The 23,656-nt window shown below is 43.1% G+C and overlaps 1 protein-coding gene across 3 annotated transcripts in view; it reads left to right on the forward strand.

Annotated features, from left to right (window-relative positions):
• The window catches only part of WDR19 (WD repeat domain 19), an 86,407-nt gene that overhangs the window by 1,360 nt on the left and 61,391 nt on the right, over positions 1 to 23,656 (forward strand). For all 3 annotated transcript variants that reach the window (XM_006258470.3, XM_019480641.2, XM_019480635.2), the window contains exons 3-8: positions 418 to 483; positions 2,208 to 2,333; positions 11,601 to 11,716; positions 12,330 to 12,445; positions 15,974 to 16,054; positions 22,968 to 23,080. In XM_006258470.3, coding sequence (XP_006258532.1) covers positions 418 to 483; positions 2,208 to 2,333; positions 11,601 to 11,716; positions 12,330 to 12,445; positions 15,974 to 16,054; positions 22,968 to 23,080 — 618 coding nt within the window. The remainder of the gene's footprint in view (positions 1 to 417; positions 484 to 2,207; positions 2,334 to 11,600; positions 11,717 to 12,329; positions 12,446 to 15,973; positions 16,055 to 22,967; positions 23,081 to 23,656) is intronic.

Consider the following 23,656-nt stretch of genomic DNA (forward strand, 5'->3'; position numbering starts at 1 on the left):
ATCAGTGGTGGGGATGGGGCTGGCAAGTGCCCGCAAAAGCTGCCAGAGGTGTCAGTGGCAGGGACAGCCCTGTCAGCGAGGGCATGTGTAGTGTCGTGTCCCCCCTCTTCCCCCCCACCTCCCCCCCGATGCCTCCCCTACCAGTTGCCTGTGTTAGAGAGGCAACTGAGTGCATAACAACTTTAAATATTTTTTATGTGTACAGAGAAATCATTGAAAAGTGCAAATAGCATTAGCTATTAGATGTGAAAATAGCTCAAAGTACTGACCCAACCCCTGCAAATAGTCATAGATTAAATTTGGGAACCAGATCACAGGGATATGAAAGATCAGTGGAAAACATTCTTACTGATATTTGTAAATGTACAAAGAAAATTCAGTTTCCCTTATTTGCTAATCCTTTTTCAATTTTTTTAGTGTTGATCACACTGTAAAAATCTTTGATCGTCATGGTCAGAAGAGAAATGAAATTAACCTACCAGGGTAAGTACTGAGATAAGTTTTGAGCGCTTTCTTAAAAATACATTTTTTTTTTTTTTTTTTTTTTTTTTAAGGACATGATCGTATAAATAAGGAATATGAATCAAGCTGCGGCCATGAGGCAGGGCTGATTTCGCAATAAAATAACGACAAAAAATACTATGTTCCTGTACCAATGATGTATCTCGGTGTCTTGTGCTACCTGTCATCTTTGGTGCTACCTGTCATCTTGTGCTACCAGGCTGTTTTATTTTATCAAGACAAAACCTGCCCAGAATAGAGAGCAAGAACACAATTCATATTCCTTACAATTTTTTTTTTTTTAAATATCATTTATTTTATTTTGTCTGGTAAAGCAGTGAGATTCCATGCTTCTCACTCAACGCACATACAACAGTTTTAAAACCTTTTTTCTTATATATTTTACAATTTTTTTTTAATCAAAAAAACAATAGCTGAGAGATTATGCCAGTATCACAGTATAGAAGACAATAAATGGCTTCTTTCAGACTCAGGGCTAGTTTTGTTGTACTTCTGCTTCCTGCCTGCAGCCAGTTGGAGCAACTGTGATGAACCTACAACTTCCATGTTATTTCATTAGTTGTTCCCAGTACTTAGTAATTATGCATTTAGTTGCCTCCCTAACTATAATTGTCTTAGTGTGCTTGGCTCACTGTTTCCCCATTGTATAACAGATAGGCCTGACTGCAGTCAGTGGGTGCTGGGTAGTACATTCTGCTCATTACCCCCACTTGAAACACTTATTGTTAACTTATGACCCACACTCCTGTGCCTATTTTCTCATTTATTGTCCCCTGGAATCACTTGCTAGCATTTATGGCCTCCTTCCAATAATAGAGGGAGGCTCATAATTTCTGTGTGAGCCTAAGCTCACAGACTGTAGCCAGAATACAAGAAGTGGCTGACATTTATACAGACACTCCTATCCCAGGATTCATCCTTTTTTTATTCCGGGTATGCAGCTAGGCTTCTGGGTGGATAGTCCGCTCTGCCACTCCCATGTCTTTAGGTACACCAAGTGACCACTTCCCCCTTCTGTATCTCCCAGTCCTTTAGTCTCTGAATCCTTTTCTACAACAAAAGGAAAATAGTCCTACTTCAGATGCAGAGATTTTTTTTATGATCTTAGTGTACAGGTACCTCCAGAATGCTCATCTCCTTTCATTACAAATTATGATATCTCTGTTCCTGTGTCAGTTCTAGGATCTTCTTGTAGCTACAGCCTTCTTCTGCATCAGTGTGGCTCTTTCTCAAGCTCATACATTAATTAGTACTAAGCGAGTTTTCAGGTTGCGTTGAGTAGCTTTAAAAAGTGCTATAGTTTGGTGAAATCCATATTTTCATGGGACATAGTTAAGTGACATAGTTATAATTCTTTATCCATATTTTATGTATAAGGGACATAGCTGGAGGCCCACCAGCCCCAGAATCTTTGGAGGGACTAGGGTGGTAGGCTACTTGTGAAGGCGAAAGGAGGAGGAAGAAGTCATAAGACTAGTTGAAGTTTGTGCTAATGCAGCAGCTTCTACATAGATATTCAGGTTTGCAAAGAATGAATGTCTCATCCTGTCACTTCCCTTCATTTAGAAGGGATGGAGCAGGGACTGTGGCCTTGTGTACAATGCTTAGAATTCTGGATATTTTGTACCTTAAAAATAAGCTTTTAAAATCTCTAGTGAAATTTATTTTTTCTTGTGTTTTTTAAGCAACTGTGTTGCCATGGACTGGGATAAAGATGGAGACTCACTAGCAATAATTGCTGACAAATCTAGTACCATTTATTTTTGGTATGCCAACACAAACAAAACAAGCCAGATGGACAGTGGCATGAGGTAGGAAACTTTGATGTTGTTATCTTTATTATTATAAAGTTAATATCGGGAATACACTGTAGTATTATACTCTTAAATGACCTTGGACTTGCCTAGCGGAGAGACTACTTCTCCCCCTATAGCCAAACTTGGGAGCTGGAGCATGGGTCTTGTTCAGTTTGAAAGAGCAGAAGCTGCTGCTAAAATGCTTTCCTTGAACACACTTTAGCTTTGGAACTTGAATGCATCTGTTGATCTTTTCATTCCATCCAGGAAGAGCACACACCAACTGCTGAAACTTCTTTAGCCTGACAAAGGGTTTTTGAACCCGAAAGCTTGCTTAATAACTATTCTCCAACTATTTGGGTTGGTCTAATAAAAGATATCAAATTCACCCAAGGATCTGTTGATCTTCAGCATTTGTTGCAAATATATCTTTTTTTAATGCAGCTTTTGGGGAAAAGTGTGAAGGTGTGCTTCTTTCTAATCATTCTGCTATAAATGTTTCCTGATCATTGTCCACTGATAGTGGTGGTTTTCTGCTGCATCTTCAACATGTGGTGGGTAGGTGGATAGTGGGTCATGAATCATTTAGCTACATAAAAAAACAGCTTTGGGTTAGCCTGGATTGTTTTTATGCTTATGATTTTGTTCAAACAACACTTTAATACTTCAGGTTAATTTCCTTAGAGATCTAAATGCCATTCACAAAATTAGGGAGGAAGACTAGGTGATACTATTCTCTGTAGCTCCATGCTTAGGGCACCTATCTGTGATATGAAAGATCCAGGTTCAAATCCCTTCTATCATTTGAAGCAAAGACTCTTTCCCAGTAGCAGTCCCCTAGCCACTGAGGTATAGGGTACTTTGGCAACTTTGTCAATCTTTTCTATTGAAGCTGTTTCACATTGTTTAATTACTTACTATTAGAGGTGCACCGATATATAGGATTGGCACTGCTAAAAGGAAAATTAACATGATCGGCCATTGGCTTTTTTTGGCTGATGTAGATGATAATGTCAGTGATAAATGCTGTGTGCATGCATGCAGTCGCAGAATGCACACAGCCAGGAATGCAGCCAGGCAGCAGGAAGAGCAGCATCTGGCTGGTAAGTCTTGAGGGGCGGGGGGAAAGGGGCATGGAGGGCTTTGCTCTGCTGCCTTTCCCTTGGTGAATGCCCTGAGCAGGGGCAGTGCTGGGAGAAGCTTGGGCTATAGCCACCCCTAAATTCCCCATAGCCCCTGCTCCCAGTGTCGCCACTACCGCCCCATGTAGCTGAGCTCTCCCTGCCCACCCCTTGCTCCATGTGTTCTTTCCCCGTGCTCCCCTAACGCACCATGAGCCCTTCCCATGCTCCCTCCAGGACCGAGCACCCTCTTCCATGCACACCCTCCCTGCACCCCTTCCCTGCACTCCCATCACTTCATGCATCCCTTTGCCAGTGCCCCCTGCCACCCGTTCCTACATTCTCCCCCCACGCCACACACCCCTTCCCTATGTCTCCCTTCCTTTCCTCCTGCCATTACATTTAATTTTGGTTAAGGGGTGGTGTGAACATAATGAAATGATTGGTGATCCTATTCCAATCTCAAATCCAAATTTATTGAACACATAAGCAATACCACTACTCGAGCAAAACCCCAAACAAGTCTGTAGATGTATTCTCATGCAGTTCTTCCAAAGGGTGAACAATGGCTGTACTGATCGTCATGGCACTGGGGGTTGCAGTTTTGACTCTGGCTTGGTGACAGCTCTCTATACTTGAGTTTTCCTTAGGCTTTTATACCCTTTTACAGCCCTTTTCTGTATATTTCATATAGGGTCATGCTATAGATCCTCACCAGTTACCTTTCACCGCAGTTTTTTCCTCATCAATCTTTCACCCTCAATCTATTTCTTTTGCTTCTTACCTATTGAGCTATCTTTAGGTTTGTTTTGCTTCTCTGTTCTATCTTTTCTTACATTCTACAGCTATATCTATATTTTGTTTTGCCTACAGGGGTTGTTTGTGTGACCTCTGTGCTTAGTTGCCTCTGTGTACACTTTTGCTGGAAACTCATGGTGTCGGTTCAAAGGGGGAAAAAAAAAGGCATCAGTTATGCCAAGGCAGCTTTTCAGGCCTACATGCCATATCATACACCCTTTTTCCCATGCCATTTTCCCATACTCCATGCATTCCTTCCCCCATGTTTCCCTCTGCACTCCTTCCCCATGTTCCCCCCCTGCATTACAAATGCTTTCCCCCAAGCTTCTCCCTGTACTGCACTCCCTTCCCCCACACCATTTCCCTCTGTTCCACATGTCCCTTTATTTATGCCCCCTCTCCCAACTCTGTATCCCTTTCCCCATAATCCTCCCACCACCATTTTTCCCCCCTGCTCCCCTGACACCACATGCCCCCATCCCATACTCCCTTATGCACACCCTACCTGCCACAGGAGCTATCCTGGTCCCATCCAGACCCACTGCACCTGCTTGCCTGGCCCATATCCCATTTTAAGATGAAAGGCTGAATGAGGAAAAAAACCCTAGTCTTATATTTGAGTAAATATGTTAAATAGAAATGGAGCCAGAAAGAGAGAAACTCTGTATCTTGATGGTCAGGCCACTTACTTGGAAGAAGTTGTTTGTTTGTTTTTTTTTAATTCCTGGAAATTCTGGAAAATGTCTGTTTGGGTTGACCCAGAACATGTATGTTTTAAGTTTTTGAAATTGCCAGCAAACCAAAAAAAGTCAATTCACTTTCAAGTGATTGTCTCTCTGCACCTAATATTTCAGTATGCTCCATTTATGTTTATAGCATCTGGACTGAAAAGGCTATATTTTTATCCTGAGTATACACTTGACTGACATGGGTGTAAGCAATGCTTATTAAATGCACAGTAGTGTCAGTGCTGTGGTGTTAGCATCTGTGACAGTGACTCACTCCTGTCATTTTCAAAGCTTCTAATAGTTTCACAATTAGGCTGTCAGAAGCCTTTCAAATGACAAGAGATAGCAGCCTTAATTAGTTCCTGTCAAATTTCAGAGCTTTTAGTAGTAGTCTTTTGATAGCTGAATCCTCTTCACTGCACCTCGTCCAGTTACTATACAGGTAAATGTGATTATGTTATACAGTTAAACACAGTGTGCATTTATTCAATACATATGCAGAACTCTTGGCAGAGGTGGTATCTTTTATTAGACCAACTAAATGGTTGGGGGAAAAAAATGTTTATTTGCAAATTTTCAGGTTCATGCACCCTTCCTCAGGCCAAGGAGAATGCACATGTTGTAACATTTCTTCCAGGTAGAAATGAAACTTCGTATTGCACAGGGAAATAAAAATGTTATAGGTAGGTTCCCCTGGATGGAAAAGTTCATTTTATGCAAATTAGACTTCAATAAAAGTTCAAGCAATCTATCTATCTCCAAGTTGTCTGATGGCAAGCAGGGTGTTGAATTTTTTCTTTCTTCTTAGTAAGATGTTTTCTATTGCACAGGAGAGAGAGGCTGATGGAATGAATCTCCTGGCTGAGGCAGTTCTGTTGTGTGAAGCTTGTTTTCCAGGTGTGCAAATTCAGCTCAAACAATTTTTGCAATTATTTAGTTGGTCTAATAAAAGATATAATCTCTGCCAAGATTTTTGCATATTTTTGCCTGTAGACTAACCCAGCTAAAGCCTGTATCCCTGAAACATGCAATGTATTGCAGTTAGTGTCTTTGAAATGAAAACTTCACAATATTTACAAAAAAGAAGCAAAAATCCAACGTCCAGAGATCTGGAGAACTCCACCCTTACCCCATCCAGCCTTTTGTTTGAGCTGAATTTGTATACTTTGAAACCAAAAACACAAAACAGAAATGCCTCAGCCAGGAGATTCATTCTGTCAACCTCTCTCCTGTGCGATAGAAAACATCTTACCAAGAAGGTAAACAGACTGCTTGAACTTTTATTTGAGCCCAATTTGCATAAAATGAACTTTTCCATCCAGTGGAACCTACCTATAACATCTTTTTATCCCCCTGTGCACTATGAAGTTTCATTTCTACCTGGGAGAAATTGTGAATGATGTGTGCCTCTGGAGGCTGGGGGGGGGGCATGGCAACCACCCACAGGCAGTGGTGGTGGTGAGCAGGAGGCTGCCACAGGTGGCCACAGCAGTGGCAGCAGCGGGGGGTAGGGAGGGGTGGCGAGTGCTGACTAGTAGTCGGTGACCACCCTCAGACACTGGCAGCAATCGGCGACCACCCGCAGGCACCGTCAACAGTGGCCAATCAAAGGGGGTGCACTGCCAGTCTCAGAGGGTGTATGTGCACCCCCTACGCGTCGCCAGTGGGAGAAATGTTACAATCTGTGTGCAGTCTCCTTTGCCTGAGGAAGGGTGCATGAGCCTGAAAGCTTTCAGATAAAAAAAAAAAAATTACAACTATTTAGTTGGTCTCATAAAAGATGCCACCTCTGCCAAGAGTTCTGCATATTTCTGCCTGTAGACCAACATGGCTAAGACCTGTATCCCTTTATCCAATACAGGCATATAGGTAGTATGCACTTTATTGGCACATGTATGCCTGGTGCACCTAAAACTGGAGTCTTTCTAGTATGGTTCACCTGGTGTGCTGATTAAACTTTAGCTTATTGGTCTGAGATGGATTTTCTTGTTCTCCATGTCCAAACTGCCAGAAATGCCTTGTTCTACTATTTGAAAGTTTACGTTAGGAATTAGTTTATTTCTGTTCCAACCAGAATGGATAAGAAATCCTCATTGGATGAGATCAAGGGCAGATGTCATCCCCTCCCCCACCTACAAAGAATGCTTTCTATAGGAAATCTGCCCCACACCACCTGCACACTTAAACGTCATGACCTTGAGTGGCTCCTAAAGAAGCATGTACACACAATGGTACTGAGGATTTGGCACTAAAGCACTGTACTGGAGTGCTATTTATAGTACTGCCAAAAATCACCTCATCCCAGGGCTCAGCTCTGTGGTACCAACTTCTTTGGAAGCTCTCTTGGCATCTTGTGGCATTAGTTCGCAACCAGCAGAGAACCAAATGGAGATGATAACAACACCTCACTTTTATGCCACGTGCCAACTTGTAGCATGGCTAGACTTATTGAGCCTGCAGAAACCTGGACTGGTGGTTCCAGGACACTCAGTTAATTAGGTTCATTGATAATTCTTCTCAACATGAAAACCAATGATACCGTTTCTCTCACCTGTTTCCGTAGTTTCATATGATGCTAGGGTTTGAATGATCGTAGATAGGGACCTACTCAAATTGCAACTTCACAGATTTTGCGGAAATCACGAAATTCAGCCATCTCCACAAAATCTGCAGGGGAAAAAAAAACTCATTAAAAATAAAATGCTGGCTCCCCAGTGGGAGACAGCAGACTGCATGGCTGGAAGGACTGCTGAGGGGAAGGAGACTGCCAGCAGGCAAGATGGCAGCTGTCCCACCCCTCACTGCAGATTGGCTGAGGGCTGCCTGCTGAATGATACCTCTACCAGTCAGCAGCAAGGGATGGGGCTGTATGACAGACAGCCCTCTCCACCAATCAGCAGTGGGGAGGTGGGGCCACCAGGGCCCCTTTGCCAATCAGAGGCATGTGAGAGCCCACCATGATAAGCCCGCAAAAATGGTAGCCAGCCCCATGATCTGCCCACAAAATCTGCTGGCCTCCTCCTCAAGATCAGTAGGCCCTCTACTCCTAGCGATACTCTCCAAAAGTATTCCCTCTACCTTCCTTCATGTCCCACAGAGAATCTAGAGGATTGCTCTAGGATTGTTTGCTCAGTGGCTAGCCTGTAAACCAGTAATCTCAGCCAGGCTGCCATGATGCTCTTTTAGGTGTACAGGCACCTATACACAGTCCATGAGCTAAATCTAGAGGTTTAAAATAGGAATTCATAGGTCAGAAACGTTTAGACCTACTGTGATTTTTCTAAGTTGTTTGCAAATAGAATTGCTGTGCTATTTTTCCATAATCAAAAAACAAGTGAAAGCTAAGAGCTGGCCTTTTTGAGGCGTGCCTCAAGTTTAAAAAGGTTGAAAACCACTGCTATAAGCCACAGTTATCTTAGCCACAGGAGCTTTACCCATCAATGTCAGTGTAGCTCTACTGGGAAATACCTGTACAGATCCCAGTGAAGGAAGCTGAGGAATCAGCCTGCAAATGAGTGGAGGTGCTGCAGAGAAAGTAGTATTCCCAATAAAGGAGGTGATTATGGACCTTGCTAGAATAGTCTGACAAACACCAGCCCATACCTAACTTAAGTTTTATAAGAATTACTGGAGTTCTGTTTCAGTCAGTGTCATTACGTTCTGTCATGAGGGTCATTAATGAGAAGTCCTGCCAATAGCAAGCAAACTACACCAAAAATTGAACCAACGTGATGTAATGTATTTGATCATAAGGCATAGTCTTCTTTCTACCTAGTTACCACCTTCCAGGCACTGTTGTTCTCCAGCTACTATTTTTGAGTTGGGGACAAGCAAGCTTAGCATAGTTGTTAGAGAGAAGTTATCTTTTTTGAGAGCAGAGTGTCAAATGGTGGCAAAAAACAGCTTACGAGCAGCTCTTAAGGCCACGGATACGGCCTCCTACTTGGTGTTGTCTGTAGTGGTTATGCGGAATAGCTTCAGGAATCTGGTTTCCCTTGTTGAGATATTTGAGCCACTCTTGAGGAATCCGGAACTAGTAGTGCTTACTCACCTACTCCAGGCATAGGTCCTTTATTATCACAGGTCAACCACTGGATCACAGACACCATCATGTTCTTTCTAACTTCACTAAATGTGTACTTCTGAACCCAGTTCCTCCTCAAGGGCCACTCAAATCTTTCTACACTTCTGTGTCCTGTTATTTATCTTACAAGGAGTAATAGAAGAGTTTCCTTACCAGTATGAGGGCAGAGCGTTCTGAATTACATTCTAATCCCAGAAAAGAGAGACTTGACTGACTTTGGACCTCAGAAAGTTCAAGGTATTCATCAGCCACACACAAAATGGTTTCCTTCTTAGATTCCTCATTTAAGCTTGATTCTGATTAACAGTCACAAGCTAGGGGCTTTTTTCAATTTCTTTGTTCCTACTTTACGTCCAAGTATCAGCATTTACAGTTAGGATATGGACTCTAACAGTCCTCCTTAAAAAATCCTTGATTTGTATATTTTTGTTAGTTTGTTTCTCACTCTTCCTGTTTTGCTAGCAAAACAGATAAAAATGTACTTCAAAGGCATTTCACACCATTTTCTAAAATCTGGTTGCATGAATGAGACTCACAGTAAAGGGGTCAGTCTAATTCAATTCATAAACAACACACTTTCTTTAGTGTGTGTAATTTATATATAAACAAATTAAGGTAAACTATTATTATTTAAAGTTGTGCTCACCATTAAACTGAACCTTAAAAATGATTGAAAGGTCAGTTACATACACACATATATGTTGCTGTTTAAAGAATACATATGTCTATGATCTTGGAAGTTCTATATTGCACCACTCGGTACTACATTCCCTAAGAAACTGAAATCCAGTTTAAACTATAATTCAGACAAAACAGGTTTTTATGTAACAGTAAGTTTTAAAAGGATAACATTAAGTATTGTAGCTATGTATGAGATGTACAGATTATTTAAATTATACACCATATCATGGCACTTCTTGTATCTCCGTTTTATGAATGTAATGTTGAGCAGTATTTTAAAGCCAATAGTTTTTAAATCAAAGTTACATTTCTGTTTGAAGGAAAATTGGTTATTTCACAACCTATGTGAATTATTAGGCAAATTATGTCTTGTACTGTTTAGTATTATAGTGTACACATGCTAATCTGTATCCTATTAACTGTAGGCATATTTTTAAACAACTAGATTTCTCAATTATCACATGAACATTAAATTCCTCTCAGCAGTGTGGGTTCTTTAAAGCAAGTAATATATTGGCCTTTAATATTGTCATCAATTCTTGATGGAGTAAAGTAGATTTGGCCCAAAAATATTTTTGAGTATGCTTATAAAACCTGAGAATTTGTTTTGAAAGAGCTATATTGAATCATAGGCCTGATTTGTAAACAGACATTATGCCTGAACAGTTTGTGTAATCTTATTTTTTAAATAACCAGCAGTCACTCATTCAAAATAAATGGTTTGACTTTACTACATAAAAAACCAAAAGGGCATAGCCTGTCTTAATCAGAACACAGTAGGCTTTCATTACAGTTCTTCCTGTGACCTGTTTTTATATAATGTATGAAGCAAATCCATTATTAAAGGCAGCAAGTGCCATGGCAATCAGCTTAGTAATTCTCCTTCCCCAGAATATGAATTACTTGGATGGGGGTAGAGGGTATGTGGCTGATTTGTCTGATGTCTCGTATTAGTTCTCAGGCAGCGGTAGAGGACAACATGTGAACTGTGTGGAAATAGTGATCAGCACCACTGAAAAACCCTAAAATGTTCCTAAAACAAACAAAAAATATACATCAGAGAGAGTTTCACATATTAAGTAATAGCTCATACTCATTTCATATTCCCTGTGGCACCTAAAATAAAGTAAGGGGTGATCTACAGGAAGCTGTATAGATCCTTTGAAACAGAAAATTCTGGTGCCACCTTAACTGCGATCTCAGTACTTTGAGCCTACAATACAACAGTACAAATTCAGCAGAATATCAGGACATGGGGTACTGTGAGGGATTGACAGGCCTAGCTGGAAGGATCTTGAAATAGAAAAAAAAGATAGTAAAATACTAACTTTCAAAAACAAAAAAAAATTCTTGTAACAATTCTTGAAACTAAAACGTAACCTATCATGAATTTATTAAAAATTTTAAGTGTGAATAGCTTTTTACTAAGCTTTCATACTGCATTGAGTAGTTTGTCAATGAAAGAACTGGAAGCCCTGTAAGCAAACTATTAAAATGCAAATACAATTAATAAAAGTACTGTATTATGTTTAGTATCATTTATTTGGATTATCTCTTCCAGCGTTTCTCTCATATATCCATTTTAGGTATGGTAACTGCTTATGGACAGGTACAAGCTTCCAGCATATGGACAGAACTAAACATATACATAAAATAAGCCAACGCTTTTTCTTTTTGGCATAGTTCATAGTTATTCTGTAAATGCTTAAGCATAATTGGTAAGCTCTCTCTAAAACACACACAAAAAAAAAATCTGCATTATGTAGTTTCATGTGAACATAAAACAGTTGTCTTACAAACCATGTTCAAGTTTTTAAAACGAATCTCAGTGTGATGGCATGTCAAAGATTTTATTTTTTCTGTGTTTCAGGGACTCAATGTCTTTCTTGCTTTGGTCCAGAGTTGGAACCTTACTTGCCATTGGAACAACTAAAGGAAACTTACTTATTTATAACTGTCAGACTTCTCGAAAGATTCCTGTTCTTGGTATGTTCCATACTGAAGTCATCTGGGTTTTGATCTGTATACCCAAGAACAAAATTTTACTTTATTTTTTTTGTGCATGAAAATATAATAATATATATATTTGTAACTCTGGCATGTTCCCTTGTTATTCTACTACTTTTGGTTCCCTGTTCTTATAGGGTCTGGCTTGTAAACCTGCTCTGGACTTCCTTAGTGGGAATTCCAAGTTTTCCATGTGGAAAACTTGAATTGAGAAAAGATTGTGGTGATATTTTGTGTTGCTGAACTATCTTTCTTTGCCCCTACTTAAATGTACACTAAGTCTTCAGGCAAAAAAAAATACAGCTTTAGCAAATGCCCCCAAAATTAAAAGCAAAGATAAGGGTCCTCAAGTTCCCATATAGCATACAAATACAGTCTTCCTGGGGTTATTTTAAAGAACTAAAAACATTGTTTTTTAAAATCTCATTACACGTTTTTTTAGTCAGGCTATATTGTAAAAAATCACAGACTAGATAAGGAATTGGGTGACCATCTTACTTGTCCTGAAGTCCTTTGTATATGTGTGTGTGTGTGTGTGTGTGTATATATATATATATATATATATTCTGGGGTTTTTATTTTTATTTTTCAGGTAAACATACCAAGCGGATCACATGTGGATGCTGGAGTACTGAAAACCTCTTGGCACTAGGTAGTGAAGACAAAACCATAACTATTACCAATCAGGAAGGTGATACTATAAGACAGGTAACATTGTTATAAGGATACCTAATCTAGCTGTTAAATACAGGTTTGTGCTGCTGAGTTGATAGTCTGTGCTCACTGTCTGATGGTTTGGGCATTGTGCCTCGAAGTTATGTGAGAGGATTATTTGCCAAGTTTCTAAGAATAGGCAAGGCAAAATGGGTGGGATGGTTTAGTCAGGGATACACCTGATCCCATCCAGCCCTACATTTCTATGATTCCATGGTTCTGTGAGGTATGGGTAGAACAGGGTTGCTTAACCTCTGGCCTGCAGGACTGTCACGGTGGGGTCCTGCAGGCGGGCCGTGATCTCCTCAAGGCCCCCTTCCCATGCCAAGTTGGCCCAAGGGCACCCTCAGATTCTCGCCCGCCACATCTTTGATGACACAATATATAAGGGAGGCTGCCTTTTCCGCCCTCTTGGTCATGTCTTGCTGTAGTCTCTGCCCTGTGGACTCCCAGACCCCTCGTGGGTCCCGCTCTACAAATGGGTGCTTCCGGGGCACCCTGGCCTTGGGGGCTATGCGTGGCTCCTACCACCCCAATACCACGCCCCAAGCGTCGCAGATGTCACGGACGTTGTTCTGTCTCTTTCTGTCTCCACGCCCTCTCTGGCACTCGGGTTCTCCGCAGTCCCGTCTCTCTCTCTTTCCGCGCCCTGTCTCTAGGGCCTTCTCTGTAAAGCCGCCCTCTTCCGGGCCTCCTCTACAGTGCCGCCCTCTCTCCAGGGCCTCCTCAGTAATGCTGCCCCTCCTCTGGGGGCTCCTCAGTAATGCTGCCCCTCCTCTCCAGGGTTCACCGCAATGCTACCCCCTTCTCCAGGGCTGACTGCACTGCTACCCCCTTCTCTGGGGCTCACCATGCCCACACTGGGACTTCTCAGCAATGCCCCCTTCTCTGGGGCTTCTCAACTGCCCCTTGCTGGGGCTGTGCACCCCAAATACTGCGCCCTCACTGGTGCTGGGGTCCCCACACTACTATGGGTCCCCTATGAGGCCTCCTCCAACCCCTAATAGCCTCACCCAAACCACCAGTGATAAACAGCAACACAACACAAGCCTCTTGGCTATAAAGTAAACATAAGCCACCCAGCTATAACAACATTCAATCCTACCAGTGACCCTTTAACTCTCAGCAATGTTGGATGCTGCTCCTGTCAGGCTTCACCTCTCTCTCCCATGGCAGAGAGCTCCTTCCCCCTTTGCCTGCTGGTAGGAAACTGCCTCTGGCCTCAGCCCCTAGGGTTTATAAGGGAGCCAGGCCCTGCCCCTTTCAATCAGCTGACCACTGGCAGGTGTGATCTCTTCTAGCTCCAGTTGCCCTGGCAACCCATAGCTGGGCTCCTTATTCACTGCTAGGGCTCTTTCCCTGGCAGTTTTTCCCTCTTTAGGAGCAGGGCACCTAAGTGCTCTGCAACAGGGACAAATGCAGTCTGCCAAGCCATTGCATCTGGCCTGTGGGCTCTCTGTAGGTTGAGAAACTTGGTGACGTGGAACAGTGGCCACCCTCCCCCACTGCCTAATTCTCATGCCCCCACTCCCAACACAGCCAAATTAGGGCCGGGCCTCCCTTCTCCACCCCATTCTCCCATGGAGATGAATCGGGGCTGGGCCATGCCCCCTTCCCACCCCACACAGGGCTGGTTTGGGATTGCCCCCACACACACACACAAACACGCACACACAGACACGCATTGGGCTTCCTCCCCTCTCCCAACCCTCTCCACACAACGAGATGAGGTCATACCATGCCCACCCTAAGCACAAGATCAGGGCACTCAGCCACATTTGGTCTGTGGATGAACTGGGCAATGCCCATCGGGGAAAAGGTTGAGCATCACTAGTATAGAACTTACAGCACCGGAAAACTAGGTGTTTTCTGCCACCCTGACCCTTGGCTGCTCCTGGAGCTAATGAGGCCCTATGCATAACTTAAGCTGCATTACCAGAGACTGCATGGTATGGCCGTATCCCTGACATGCCATCCCTAAACCAGGACTTGCAAGGAAAAGCTAGGATTGCAGCCTGATACAAGTCTTTTATAGTGTTTGGCTAAAAGAATTCTCCCTGGGCTAGGGCTTTTAGGTAGTACCGTGACGGGGCCATCTCAGGACCGGGTCAGAATGTCAGCTGCCTACCTGTCCCTGAGCTAACCACCCACCTAGCTCACCTGCCACGCCTTGTTGGTAACAAATATTAGAGATGTTCCTAAGGCGGGAGACTGCCCATTAGCAGGCCCTGCTGACAAGGGCCTCTGTACACCACCTGTTCTCACCAGGCCTTTGAAGTACTGTCTGCCTCTTGGACCACTCTTAACCTGCCTTACTCTATGCAGCCCTTCAGGTCCCCCTTGGTCCCTACTCTACGCAGCATTTTGGGCTTTGCCTATTTGCACTCTAACCGAGGGCGCATGCAGCACTTCGAGTCACCTTCTCTGGCCTTACTCTACATGCCCCATGGCCTTATGTTGTACTCAAGGCTGAACTCAGGCACTGGCCCCTCTCCTGGGTCACTTCCTACTCTTAGTCCCCTCACTGGACCACCTCTCTCTCTCTCTCTCTCTCTCACCCCCCTACTGTGGCCACTGGAGTCTTTCACCCTATGGGGCTCAGGTGGCTACCCCCATGCCAGGCCCCTAACACTGTGCTCAGGTGGCCACACTGAACTTGCCTGGCCCCACTACCTCTCAACTCTCCTCTGATGTTAATAACCCACCCGCAGGCAGGGGCTGGGATTTTCAGGCATCCCTCCTCACCTTTCACCAGGGCTGTAATTGGCCTGGCATTTCTGGGGGACTGTCCCACCACAGACAGTCCCACCAGGCCACCCATCTTTGGCACGGCGCAGTTTAGTCATACCCAGGACCAGGAGCCTCCTGCCATCCCCAGCGCTCCTCCCTTGCTTCCAAGATGTTCCTGAGCAGCCACTCAGCCAGTGTTGTCTCTCCAGTCCCTAACAAAAGATTGCTGCTCCATCTCTGAGGGCCTGAGTTAAAATGGAGGCTTTTCTGCCCCCTTCTCCAATCCCACGGCCCTCCTGGGGTCATGCGCTAACCTCATCAAAGCTAGCGCACACCTGTCAGCTGTTCTACTGCCAGCTCCAAACCTTAAAGTGGCAGGTACCAAAGGTGCTCTGCCACAAGTACCTTTAAATTGTTTCAGGCCTTTTACTCCATATGCATAGGCCAGGGCAGGGGTGAGGACTGCATGCTGAAGTTGATTCTGTTGCTCCCTCCAAGAACATTAGAATCTTCTAGATTTCATACGTGTTTGCATACATGTATTAGAATCCCACTGAGCAAAGACTGTTTCTGGATATGTACATCATTTATAGAACTGACTTATTTTTAAATAGTGGTAACAAAGGCTCATTGGATACTTCATTAAATGACAGACTGAAGTCTTATTTCTTCAGCCTGGCCTTTGTTGATGGAGAGTAAAAATGAATCTCTACTTTGGCTTTTTAAAAGGCTTTGGAATTCATAACAAATCAGTGCTGTATCTATCTCTGAATGGGAATTTCCTTCTTGCAGACTTCAGTGAGATCAGACCCCAGTGATATGCAGTTCTCAGCAATGAAGACTGATGAAAGAATATCAACCAGAGAAAGCACAGTAAGAAATCAATAAGAAACCAGTACATAACACCATTTAGCACGTCTCAGTTCAAAATATAAAGAGAAGAGTCCACCACATTTAGAGTGTGTGTGTGTGTGTGTGTGTGTGTGTGTTCCTTAAAAGGATTAGACATTTTTGGAACAATAATCTGAATAAAAAAAACCCAACAATTTAAAGCCTCAAACAAATATAAACTAATTGTTATGCTATCTTTAGAAGAAAAGTTTAAAATAATAGTAATTCTTAAAATGTTTTGGCCATGTAACTCTTTAGTCGTATTCCTATTTAAGAACAAATCATTTTAGGAGGTTACAGCTAGAGATTGGCGTAGGCCAAATATCTGAATTCATCCACATCCAAATTTTCAGAAGTTGGATGCTTGGAATGTTGAGAGAGCTCTTGTTATACATCAGAATGGATTTGAGTGTCAACAGTAGGGCATATTTTCGGTTTGTTTGAAAGCACCAGCTGTATCAAACAGGGGGTGTTTTTTGTTTGTTTTTTAATTCTTTAATTGTAATACTGCTAAAATGGAAATTAGAAGGAAAAGTGCTTCCTTTTTAAACTAAGGGCTAGTGGATAATGTGAATTGGATTGGATTTTAAAATAGTATTTTCTTTACAAGGGTCAGTCAAAAGTAAAGGCATCTTGCTAAAGCACATTTTATTGTAGCCTAGGTACATTGATCATTAGATCACTTTCTTTGTGATCCCTTTGCTTGTAAATGCTCTTCTGCCAACATCTATCTCAGGCTCTTATTCCTTTTGTAAAGGAATGTTCAAACTGCTCCTGGAAGTATGCTTACACTGCCATTTGTACCTCATCCTTGGACTTGAATTTTCTTCATCCCTAGATTCCCATTAGAGAACTGGCAAGCAAGGTTCTTTGAGTAGATTTGATATATTTTATTAGACTGACTGAGTAGTTGGAAAAAAGTTCTTAGCAAGCTTTTGGGCATAGTCATCCTTCTTCAAGCATAGGGAGTCTCTGCTGTTCTGAGACTCCAAGAAATGAGAGAAGCTAAAAGTGTAACAGGATGTCAGTGAGAATGTAAAATTGCCTATGTCCTGCATAAGTCCTTAGATCAGAGGTGGGCAAAATACAGCCCACAGGCTGGATTCGGCCCACCAGGCCATTCTGTCTGGCCCATGGTACACCTAAAAGGTTTAAAAGATTAATATTTATCTGCTCCTCACTGCCTGTCAAAGATTACAGGAACCAGGGGCAGTAAGACCCGGGGGAAGCCAGGAGGATGCACCAGCAAGGGCAGCTTGGCCCCTCCCCCTGCCCCCCCCAACCGGCTGTATCTGCCTGCTGCAGCTTTGGCTGCATGCGGCCGGCTGCTTCAGCAGGACGTGGCAGCCAGCTGCATCACCCGACTGCGGGGCTGCGCCAGTACCCCAGGGCCAGAAGTGGAAGGGGGGTGGGTGTCTGCGTGTGTGTAGTGAGAGAGGCACATCGTGTGTGTGTGTGTGTGTGTGTGTGTGTGTGTGTGTGTGTGTGTGTGTGTGTGTGTGTGTGTGTGTGTGTTCATAGGGCGAATACCACAAGCACGCCCCACCCTACACATGCACCCGCTCCCCCCTTGCACTGCCATCCATGCAGACTCACATACACACACCCCAGCCACGCTTCCCCCCACATGGGCCCCCACAAGCTCCATACCCACCCACACCTTATATATCCACACACCCACATGCTCCCTCACCCCACACCTATCCATCCTCCCCCACAATATAGAAGACTAAGACTTCATTTTAAGCTATTGTGCAATCACCTCTATGTACGCTACACAAACACATGTAAATCAGGACAAATTTTTTTTTTTAAATCAAATTAATGAATGTTGCAGATGTTCGTTTTTAGAATAAAATTTGGTATTTTTCTGGTTCCAAGATGGCAAAACCCCTTGCTGAAAGGAGCATTTCTGGGGGCAAGGGGTGGGACTTTTGGTCCCAAGATGGCAGCCAGGGACAGGGCACCTGTCAAGGGGCAGGGCTATCCATGTGGTCTTAGACAGCTTGCCCCTCCACACACAATAATTGCCCACCCTTGCCTTAGACCAGGGGTGTCCAACCTTTTTGAATGTGGGGCCGGATCACTATCTTTTTATCACCCAGTGGGCTGGCGAGCCATATTCAAAGACACTACAGGAAGTGGTATCATATCAGGAAGTAATGTCACGTGACCTTTGACACCAGTGAAGTTGCAGGGGTTGACATGGTGCTGGTTGACATGGTATGCATGCCCGGGTTGACATGGTGCTGCAGGAGCCACTTGGCTACAACCGGGTTGACCTGGTGCTGGAGAAGCCGTGGGGCCAGGCCAGGGTTAACCTGGGGCCTGCCCAACCTGCCAGTGCCATGCCTGGGTTGACATGGTGCTGCAGGACCCGCCTGGGTAGAACCGGGTTGGCACTGGCCAGAAAAAGCAGCGTGCAGCTGAAGCCGGCTTCCCTTGTGCTGCTGGGGACGGGAGGAGGCCAGCCAAGTCTGCACCAGCCAGCAGAAGTGGTGGTGGAGCTATGTGCTGCTTGGGACTGACCGGTGCAGGCTCGTCCCGTCCTGAGCGGCACACAGCTCCGCTGCCGCTTCTGCTGGCTGGTGCAGACTGGGCCAGGCTCCTCCCATCCCCAGCAGCACATGAGAAGCGACCCCCCTCGGGGCCTCGCGCACAGGCAGCTGGGCCTGGAGGGCCACAATGCCCGGGGGTAGACTGGCTGGCGGAGCAGGCGCTGCCTTGCTGTGGGGCGGGGCTGGCTTGAAGCGGGGGTGGGGTGAGGAGGCAGGCGCGGGCTGGCACTGCCAGCGGCCGCTGCTTCGCCTCCCACGTGGGGCCACTCCCCCAGGCTCCACAGGGGTAAGCAGCTCCCCTCCCCTCCCATCCATCCAATGCAAAAAGAAGAAATGGAACCAATTAATACAGGAATAACTTTCCCAGCCACAAAACAATCCTCAGATGAACACCAGCAATACTGTATAACATTCCAACATCATACTCGACAAAACAGAAGGAATCAATCAACCCTCTAACATTCTCAATCTCTCGACATGCACACTTACCAAAGCTGAAAAATCTGTCCTCTCCAAAGGACTTAATTTAGGTCCAGAAAAATACCCAAATAAGAGAACTACAATGTGGAGAGCTAGAAGAATTTTTTTCAATGCCTCTGAAGGAATATTTCCACAACCAAAAGGAATCCACTTTCAACATGAATTCATCCAATGACGACATCAACGGAAAAATCAATGCAGAAAAAAAAAAAACCCCTCAGCTTGGGCAGCTAACAGTGGATGAAATTCAAACCTCAATCGCTACGTCGACTGCTTCAGAGAAAGAATGAACAATGAAATACTCAACAACAAACACCACTATAACAACCTCTCCCTCTCAGAAAGAAGGGCCATAGAATCTCTAAGATCCAACCACCAAATAGTAATTAAACCAGCAGATAAAGGAGGAGTTATAGTTATACTTAACCATGAAGACTACATAAAAGAAGTCAACAGACAACTCTCTGACACTACCTACTATCCTACTATAAAAAACTAGAGGAAGATCCTACTCCCCTTTTCTCCTCAAAACCAGCATTACATCATTTCCATTGGAACTACAAGTAAAACTTCAGACCCTGATCCCTCCACTATCCAGGGACTTTTTACCTGCTCTCTCAAATCCACAAACATGGTACCCCTGACAGACCTAGCATTTCAAACCATGGAACCCTAACAGAAGAAATATCAGGTTTAATCGAATCCATCTTAAAACGGCTCGTCACCCAGAGACTGAGTTTCATCCAAGATACAACTGACTTCCTACAAAAACTCAAAAACCTAAACCACTTTCCCAGCAATACCCTCCTAGCCACCATGGATGTCACTAGCCTATACACCAGGATCACTATCCCACACCAGGATGGCATCCGAGCCTGCCTCAAATATTTAGAAGAACGAGATTACAATCCAGAGTACAGACCTGAGGATATTTCTGAACTCATATACTTATGAACTTTCATTTCTACGCAGAAGAACTTTTACAATCTTATCTCCAATGCTGGATGAAGGGTGTTTGTGCCTGAAAGCTTGCAATTAAATAATTTTTTTTGCAAAAATCTTGTTGATATAATAAAAGAGATAACTCTCTACTACGAGTCCTGATTGCCTTTTCCTCTAGACCAATATGGCTATAACCTGGATACCTGTACTTCATCCTCACACACAACAGCTTCAGTTTCAACAACCAACACTTCCTACAGGCTATGGGCACCAAAATGGCTCCACAATATGCCAACCTTTATATGGCCCACCTAGAAGAAGACTTCCTGAAGAACTGTACCATCAAACCCTTACTATACCTGAGATACATAGATGACATCATCATTTGGACTGAAACCCTGCAGTCTCTAATTGATTTCCACCAAAAATTTAACAATCATCACCCCTCCATCAGACTCTATTGCTTGAATACTCTAACACCAACATTTCCTTTTTGGACACCATTATCAATATCCAAGATAGTAAAATTCAAATCACCATATATAAGAAATCCATGGACCAACATACATATCTACACAGAACTAGCAATCGCCCTAAACACACCAAGAAAGCTGTAAGATACAGCCAAGCTCTCTGATACCACCAAATTTGCAGCGAATACCCACGACTGCCACCTCACAAATCTCAAAACAGCCTTCAGCCAACCAGGACACTCCTCCAGAAAGAGAGATTGCACTTTTGAAAGAGCCGCCCGGACACCACGTGAAGATTTGCTGCAGTACAAAAAGAAAATCCCCACAAACTGCATACCATTATTTATGACATATCACCCATCCCTGGAACCTACAAAGAAAATCCTCAAACAATTATAACCTATACTAAAAAGAAGACCCCTCTCTTAAAACACCTTTCCAGAACCACCCATCCTAGCCTTCAAACAAGCACCGAATCTCACAAACCTCATCACCAGAAGCAAACTCCCTGTGGCCAAAACCACACCAAATGGATCCAGACAATGCCAGGACAAGAAATCAAAACGTGCCAACCCATCTCCACCACTCCCACTATAAATACACCCCACAACAAACCATCACCATTCCTGGATCTTATTGCTGCACCTACAGAAATGCTTTATATTTTATGCAGTGCACCAAATGCCCTGATGGAAAATATGTTGGAGAAACCAAACAACAACTGTGCACCAGAATGACCGCGCACTGAAAATCTATCAAAGAGAAGAATATCCAATTACCTGTGGGTGCCCACTTCTCACAAGACAACCACTCCCTCTCTGATCTTTTGGCTCTAATCATCCAAGGGAACATACAAAACACATTCTGTAGATAAGCCTATGAACTTCACTTCATAAATCTACTGGATACAAAAAATCATGGACCCAATATAGACATTGCTTTTATGACACATTACAACCTGCCTGACATCTTATTCAGCAGGTACCTGACCTGACCTCTTACATTATTCTTCCCCCCACACACGTTTTCTCTCTTCCCCTCACCTACTTTTTTGCCCTTTGTCTCCCTGATTTCCTACTATTTCCTTCTTCATTGAGAGCCTCTTCCTTACCCTGTATTATTACCTCTGTAATGTTTCCCTTTGGCCTTTTTCTCCCTGTTCTCTTCCCCCTCCCCTCTCTGCTTTACCTTTTGTTTTTCTAATCTTTACCTTTTACATTCTCACTGACATCCTGCCACACCTTTAGCTTCTCTCATTTCTTGGAGTCTTAGAACAGCAGAGACTTCCTGTGCCCCTAAGAAGGGTGACTGCGCCCAAAAGCTTGCTAAGAACTTTTTTCCAACTACTCAGTTGGTCTAATAAAAGATACCACATCTACTCTAAGAACCTTGCCTGCCTATGTCCTTAGACCAACACAGCTAACCAAAAACCCAGTAATGTTAGAGAACTGAAAAGTCATTTGAAACAAGGTCAGGACTAAAGAGATGGGAGAACCTTGGCTCCATTTCAAAGCAGGAATGCTGCTGAAATAATTACTAGCTTTAGATTTTCACTGAGCAAGTTGCAATCATTCTCTCTTCACAATGATCCTGTTACAAGTGCAGTTTTAATGACTGACCAAAATCATCAGAAGGAATTTGTTGCCATCATACCCCCTGCAGCCAGAAACAGGTCACAGAACTTCCTTGTATTAGATATCTGTAACACCTTTACATTACTGTGGGGCATATGATATGGCAGCAAAGTCAGCAATCATAATCTTCATCTTTCTGGTGCTGACATTCAAACAGTCAGTACTACAAATGGATTATGTTATTAGTTATATTTCCTATATTAACTTCAGAATTACCCTTGTAAAGTGTTCTTAGGAGTCTATTTTAATGTGTAAGCCCCAAACATGACCCTACAACAAATTCTTCCTTGTTCTTACAAGTGTTTTGGTCTTGTCTGGTTGTATTATTATTTCTTTGGTCACTGTGGAATGTAAAAAAGTAAGCACACTGAAAATGTCTCTAGGGAAAGAAAGGAACCAAAGGGCAAAACCTCTAGGGTTACTTCAAATAAGAGGCATTTGATCTGAAATTGTAGATCTTCCTAATTTTAAGGCTGTGAATTTTTATAAGTGACTAGGATCATTGCATTATTTGATATATTCAGCAATGTTACTTCTTCAAAAGTTTTGTTTATATCCCTGCACCCCCAAGGAGTAGTTCTGTGTACAGGTTTGAGATACTTTTTTCTTCCACCGTAGAGGTGACAGTTCTCAATCCAAAAAAACATTTTATAGTTAAATTTTTAAAATAAAATGTAACCTGTAGTCTTGGACCTTAAGCTGAATTGTGAAAGAGTAGTGGAAGTAGAAAGTATATATTTTTCCAGTAAAAATAAGTATCTTAATGATGCTATTCTTATTTTGAGTTTTCATTTTTTTCTATTGCCAGATAAGTGTGGTTGTTGGCAAGAAAACATTGTTTCTTTTTAATTTGAATGATCCTGATAACCCAATTGATCTGGAATTTCAGCAGCGTTATGGCAACATTGTGACTTATAGATGGTGAGCCAGCAATAATATCCTAATGCATGTTTTATCTTTTAACACTTTGGGCAATTATTTTAACACCGGTATAACACTGTCACACCAAGATGTTTTATTAACACGATATTCTTTTCTATCTAAGGGCATGTATAATTTAGAATGACTTTAATTTGAAAATCCTGTTACTTAAAGAACAGTATTGTCTAAATGAAATGAGAGACTTGGTGCTATACTTGTTCACACATACTACCAGAAGGACATGCTTACTAAGAAAGTGAAATTGGGGGCCTTGCAGCATGGTTTCTGTTTGGATGAGAAGCTGGTGAGACAGTCTTTCTGTATTATTAATGTAACCTGCTCTCTTCCTGAATAACAGTAAGAGGATGCAGTAGGTAGGCAGTCCTCTTGAAAAAAAGGCCTAGAGCATGCTTCAAAAGCTGCTGGCTACCTCTCTCCTGTTTTAGTTGTTACATTGGAGTTTCTTCCATTTATCCAGATAGCATAGAACCAACATCTGTACCCAGCACTTGGAATCTCTAGGGAATTGTGTAGCTGTCTTTTCTTACCTTATGGACAGATGGAGGCTAAGGTGGC

The sequence above is a fragment of the Alligator mississippiensis genome, chromosome 2, assembly GCF_030867095.1.
Source record: "Alligator mississippiensis isolate rAllMis1 chromosome 2, rAllMis1, whole genome shotgun sequence".
Lineage (NCBI taxonomy): Eukaryota > Metazoa > Chordata > Crocodylia > Alligatoridae > Alligator > Alligator mississippiensis.